This window comes from Penaeus chinensis, unplaced genomic scaffold (assembly GCF_019202785.1).
Source record: "Penaeus chinensis breed Huanghai No. 1 unplaced genomic scaffold, ASM1920278v2 CTG_8986, whole genome shotgun sequence".
Classification (NCBI taxonomy): Eukaryota; Metazoa; Arthropoda; class Malacostraca; order Decapoda; family Penaeidae; genus Penaeus; species Penaeus chinensis.
This window is the reverse complement of record NW_025918764.1, coordinates 7081-13291: the sequence shown is the minus strand read 5'-3', so window position 1 is coordinate 13291 and position 6211 is coordinate 7081. Positions and strand designations below refer to the sequence as shown.

The following is a 6211-nucleotide window of genomic DNA, read 5'->3' as shown; positions in this document are numbered from 1 at the left end:
GTACAGGAAATACGCCAGGATCACACACAGCAGCGCACGCACATGAGGAAGGTGAGGCTCGGGGCTGTGTGGTTGTTTGTAAAGGGGGAGGGGGGGGGTATTAGTAGAGGGAGTTTCCCTTTTTTTGTTTTTTTTTATTTCTGGAGTTTTTGAATTGTTTAATTTTTTTGTTTACTGTTGTTTTTATCATTTGTTTGTTTTTTCCTAGTCACCATGGAACTAGAAGGTAAAGTACCTACGCATCAAAGAGATATATGAAAAATATATTTTAAAAATCCACTCTTCAACTCCAGTGTGTGTATATATATACATATATACATATACATATGTATACATATATATATAGATATAGATATATATAAATATAGATATATACACATACATATATATACACATATACATATATATATGTATATATATGTATATATATACATATGTATACATATGTATACATACCCACTCTTCAACTTGTGAGAAAGAATCCATAAATATTAATTTACCCATCGTTTACCCCCCATTTACCCCCCATTTACCCCCCATTTACCCACCCTTCCCCCCCTCTTCCCCAGATCATGGACAACCGCGGCATCACCCCCAACAACACCTTCTCGCAACACCACAAGACGAACGTGAAGCGCGAGATCGTCGACTTGGCTAAGTCTTGGCCGCTCTACTTCGCCGCCATATTCCCTGTTACGGTGAGTTTTTGTTGTTGTTGTTGTCTTTTTTTTTTTTTTTTTTTTTTTTTTTTGAGGGGGGGAAGGGGGGATGGGGATGGGGAAGGGAAAGGGGTGGGGGAGGGGCTGGATGGGGTTATTTTTTTTTTTTTTTTTTTTTTTACGGTTGGTGGTTTGTTTGTTTGTTTGTTTGTGAGTAATTTGATAATTTTAATTTGTTTAGGGTAAAGAATGTATTTGTGTGTGTTTGTTTTATTTGTATGATTGTTTGTCATTTTAATTTGTCATAAACATATAAGTTGTTTAAATAGTTGTGCTTCTTTTCTGGGTGTTTATGCGTGAGTAATTTCCTATTTCCTGTTTTCTAGATTAGTTAATAAATTGATAGATGAATAAAAGAAAAGGAATAAAGAAAATTGAAGAGAGCGAGAGAAAATTTGATGAAAATAATATCAAAGTTTAATGGATTCCCATTTTCTGTTATTTCTCCCGTTTTCTGTTATTTCTCCCGTTTTCTGATATTTATCCCGTTTTCTGTTATTTATCCCGTTTTCTGTTGGAGTTCGTGTGGATAATTAGCGTTCCTCGCATTGAAATCTCCGTTTTTTTTCCTTTTAAAACCTTTTTGATTTTTAAAACCCATATGTAAGAAAAAAAACAACATCTTTTCAAAACAGAAAGCGCACTGAAATCAACTATGAAATTATCACATCAAAAAAGGAAATGACGAAATAAAATTTCGCAAAAAAAAAATAATAATAAAGAAATAATAATAATAATTATTATTATTTCCCCCCTCTCCCTCTCCAATCTCCCTTCTCCCTCTCTCCCCTCCCTCATCTCCCTCCCCCCTCTTACTTCCTCTCCCTCTTTATCCCCTCCCCCTCTTCCCTTCCCTCTTTCCCCCCCTCTCTCTCTCCTCTCCCCCTCTTCCCCCTCCCCCTCTTCCTCTCCCCCTCTTTCCCCTCCCCCCAACTTCCTCTCTCCCCTCCCTTTTCCTCTCCCCCTCTTTCCCCTCCCCCAACTTCCTCTCTCCCCTCCCCCAACTTCCTCCCCCTCCCCTCTCTCCCCTCCCTTTTCCTCTCCCCCTCTTTCCCCTCCCCCAACTTCCTCCCCCTCCCCTCCCTTTTCCTCTCCCCCTCTTTCCCCTTCCCCCAACTTCTTCCCCTCCCCCAACTTCCTCCCGGCCCCCCCTCTCTCCCCTCTCTTTTCCCCTCCCCCTCCCCCTCCCCTCCCCTCCTTCCGCCACGACCAGGGTTCGCGCAAGGCCGGCGACGTGGAGCTGGTGGCCGTGTCCCACTCGGGCGTCCGGCTGCTCCGCCGCGACCACAACCACCTCTCGGTTCTCAACTCGTACAGGTAAGGACTCTTTTTCTGTGCAGTTTGATTTTTTTTTCACGTAAGTGTGTGTGTGTGTGTGTGTATTTATATATATATATATATATATATATACATATACCTATATATACATACATGCATTCATGCATGAATGGGTGTTGTATGTGTTTGTATTTTTTTTCGTTCCATATCTTATTTCTTTCTAAATCTACCTTTATTTTTTTTTTCTTCTCTCTGTCTCTCTCTCTTTATCTCCCCCTTTCCCCTTCTCCGGTTCTCCCTCCTTCTCCCTCTCCCTTTTTCTCCATATTTCACCGTCTTCCTCTATCACTCCTCCTCCTCTATCTCTCACACTCTTCCTCCTCCTCCTCCTCCTCCTCCTCCTCCTCCTCCTCTATCACTCACACTCCTCCTCTATCTTTCACACTCCTCCTCCTATTCCTCCTCCTCCTCCTCCTCCTCTATCATTCACACTCCTCCTCTATCTTTCACACTCCTCCTCCTATTCCTCCTCCTCCTCCTCCTCCTCCTCCTCCTCCTCCTCCTCCTCCTCTTCCTTCTCTTCTGTCACTCACACTCCTCCTCTATCTTTCACACTCCTCCTCCTATTCCTCCTCCTCCTCCTCCTCCTCCTCCTCCTCCTCCTCCTCCTCCTCCTCCTCCTCCTCCTCCTTTCCCCATCTTTCCCACGAGCTATGCCAACTGCACCGTGTCCACACCGCGTTTCCCAACTCGTACAAGTTTCCATTTCAAAGATGAACTCGCAATCAGCCACGGATCGCGCCGTCTGTCCGAAATCCGGGTGTCACTCTGTGGGAAATGCGAGTGAGTCGTTTGTTGAGCTCGGCGTGACCCGATTTCCTCAAGTCCGTTGCGTAATGAGGAAATGTAGATACGCGTGCAGTTTGGTTATAGGTGTGGATTTGGTGGTGGTTGTTTGTTATTGCTATTAATGATATTTGTGTTTGTGTGTTATTGTTTGGTTGTAATGCGTTTTCTTTTTCTGTTTTTTTTTTCTTCCTTACTTGTTCCTCCCATGTCCTTTTCTCCCTAAACGTCCAATATCCTTCCCCGTCCTACCTTCTACCTCCCCCTCCTCCCTTACCCCATCTTCTCATCCTCCTTCTTCCCCTTCCTCCTCCCTACCTATCCCCTCCCTCCTCTCTCCCCCACCTCCCCCCTCTCTCTCCCTCCTCCCCCCACCCTACCTATCCCCTTCCTCCACCCTCACCCCTCCCTTCCCCCCTCCCTCCCTCCCTCCCTCCCTCCCTCCCTCCCTCCCTCCCTCCCTCCCTCCCCTTTCATCCACCTCACCCTCCACTCTTCCACTCCTTCCACGCAGCCTGGAGGAGGTGGAGGAGGCCGAGTGTCCCCGCGCGGGCTCGCTTCGCCTGACGGTGTCCGGGGGCGGCCTCATCGTGCTGTACACCCCGAGGGCGCGACAGATCGCCGCCATCCTCAACAAGTACACAGCCTCGGCGCCGGTGAGTACATGTGTTCTTGAAGTGATTCGTTTTGTTGTTGTTGTTGCTGTTGTTGTTGTTGATTCGGTTTATTTTTTGTTCTTTTGTTTGTTTAAGTAGTTTTTTTGTTTATTTGTTTATTGCCTTGTTTTATTTATGTTTTGGTGGTGGTGGTATCAATGTTATGGGTGTTTTGATTATACTTATTAGAATTGTTTTTTTTTTTTTTGTTGTTATTGTTTGTTACTTGTGCTATGATTATAGCCGTTACTATCGTGATATTTAGTCGATAATGGAACAGAAAAACAAAATACGAAAACGTGTTATACCCTAAAATTGTTCACTACAATGCAGAAAATGAAAGATGTATTTGAAATAAATCCACTTACGAGAAAAAAAATAGTGCAAAGCGTCGAGGAAAAAATGTCCTTAACGTGACAGAACTTGAATGATAATTAAGTGATGAAGTGATATTTTCGGATCGTGGTGAGATATAAAGCAACATAAGACTCCTGCATTAAGAAAAAAAATTGAATTGATAATTTTACGATAATTATGTTTATATGTATTTATGTATAACATGATATAAAATGTATAAATCAGTATAATGTATAATATAACTTTGTGTGATATATATAACTTTCGATTTCCCTCAACGACATCCAAGGAAAAAGAAAAGAAACAAAAATTATGTTGATTAAAAAAAAAAAAAAAAATCTGAAGGTTACCTCATGACCGCATGGATGTGGGGGGAGGGGGGGAGGAGGGAGGGGAGAGGGAGGGGGGGAGGCAGAGAGGGAAGGAAGGGAGGGTGGAAGGAGGGAGAGAGAAGGAAGGAAGGGAGGGGGGGAGGAGGGAGAGAGGGAAGGAAGGAAGGGAGGGGGGGGGAGGGAGAGGGAAGTAAGGAAGGGAGGGTGGAAGGAGGGAAGGAGAGAAAGAGGGAGGGAAGGAGGATGGGAGGGAGAGGGAAGGAAGGAAGGGAGGGAGGGAGACGGAGAGGGAAGGAAGGAAGGGAGGGAGGGAGACAGAGAGGGAAGGAAGGAAGGGAGAGGGAAGGAAGGGAGGGTGGAAGGAGGGAGAGGGGGAAGGAGAGAGAGAGGGAGGGAGAGGGAAGAAAGGAAGGGAGGGTGGAAGGAGGGAAGGAGAGAGAGAGGGAAGGAGAGAGAGAGGGAGGGAAGGAGGATGGGAGGGAGAGGGAAGGAGGGAAGGGAGGATGGAAGGAGGGAGAGGGGGAAGGAGGGAGAGAGGGAGGGAAGGAGGGGGGGGGGATGAGGAGGAGAAAAATCCCACGGTCAACTCCAGAGAGGGAAAGAAAAGGACAAACGACGCAAGTGGTGCTAAAATTGGTCTTATTTTCTCTTGTTCTTGCTGCGTGTCTTTGTTTTTCCTTATATATATATATGTTTGTTTGTATGTGTGTTTGTGTGTGTGTGTGTGTGTGTGTGTGTGTGTGTGTATCTATCTATCTGTCTGTTTGTCTCTACATCTCTATTTTTTCTTTCATTCTGTGCCTGCGTTTGTTACTCCCTCTTCCTCCCACACCATCCTTCCCTCTCTCCCTCTCTTCCATCCTCTCCTCCTTCTCTCTTTCCCTCCTTCCTTCCTCGTTCATCACTTCTTCCATCTTCTGTCGAAATTCAATTTCTCTCTCTCTCTCTCTCTCTCTCTCTCTCTCTCTCTCTCTCTCTCTCTCTCTCTCTCTCTCTCTCTCTCTCTCTCTCTCTCTCTCTCCCTCTCTCTCTCCCCCCCCCCTCCCCCCCCCCTCTCCCCCCCTCCCTCTCTCTATATATATCTATCTATCTATCTATCTCCTCCGGCATCTTCCTCCTCCACGAGAGATGGCGTAAGGAGAAATTCTTTTTCATATGTTATCATTATCGTGTCTATCTCACCGTGGACATCGGCGAGCGAGCGAGTTGGCCAAGAATATGTACGCCGTTTTTTCGAGGCGATATGGGGAGAAGAGTCGTTACGGGCGAGATTGCCGTGCTGGACTAAGGGGGAGGAAAGCCTTGATGACTTCTTTTCGAGTTTTGTCTTCTTTTTTTTTTTTCGTTTGCGTGGATTTTTTTTTTTTTTTTTTTTTTTTTTAGGGGGGGGGGTTGGGAGGGAGGTGTTGTAATGTTTAGTTGTGTGTATGTATGTATGTATATATAGATGTATGTATATATGTATGTATGTATGTATGTATGTATGTATGTATACATTCAAGTATGTATATATGAACGTGTGCATGTACGTATGTATATGAATATGTATTTGTTCACATACGCTCACGCGTGTACGTATGTGTATGAATATGTATTTGTTCACATACGCTCACGCGTGTATGTATATAACATCGTATATATTTTTTTAATGTGTGTGTACGTGTGCATGTGTCCTCATGTGTACCTTTATGTGCGTGTGCTTACCCGTGTATGCCAATTTTCTCAAGAGAATATTCATAGCAGCGTGGAGCGCGGTCGGCATAAAACAACTGTAAGAATATTGCCTTGACGTTGCTTTGTGTTGCAAAGGCGGTGGTCCTCGTCTGTGGGCGGCTGTGAGGTGGCTATCGTGTTGTGTGAGATGTTGTTGTTGTTGTTGTTGTTGGTAGTATTGTTCTTGTTATCATTGTTATTTTTGTTGTTGTTGTTATTGTTATTATTATTATTATTATTATTATTATTATTATTATCGTCATTATCATTACTAATGTTATTTACATTTGCGAAGTATTTGTTGTGCATT

At 44.3% G+C, this 6211-nt stretch overlaps 1 protein-coding gene across 1 annotated transcript; it reads left to right on the top strand.

Annotated features, from left to right (window-relative positions):
- Positions 1-572: 572 nt before the first annotated feature.
- On the top strand, positions 573-3499 carry LOC125024889 (unconventional myosin-XVB-like; the record flags this gene model as incomplete). Its single annotated transcript, XM_047612654.1, has 3 exons — positions 573-698; positions 1933-2036; positions 3358-3499. Coding segments are annotated over exons 1-3 (372 nt in total), but the record flags the coding sequence as incomplete, so codon positions are not given.
- Between the last annotated feature and the right edge of the window lie 2712 nt (positions 3500-6211).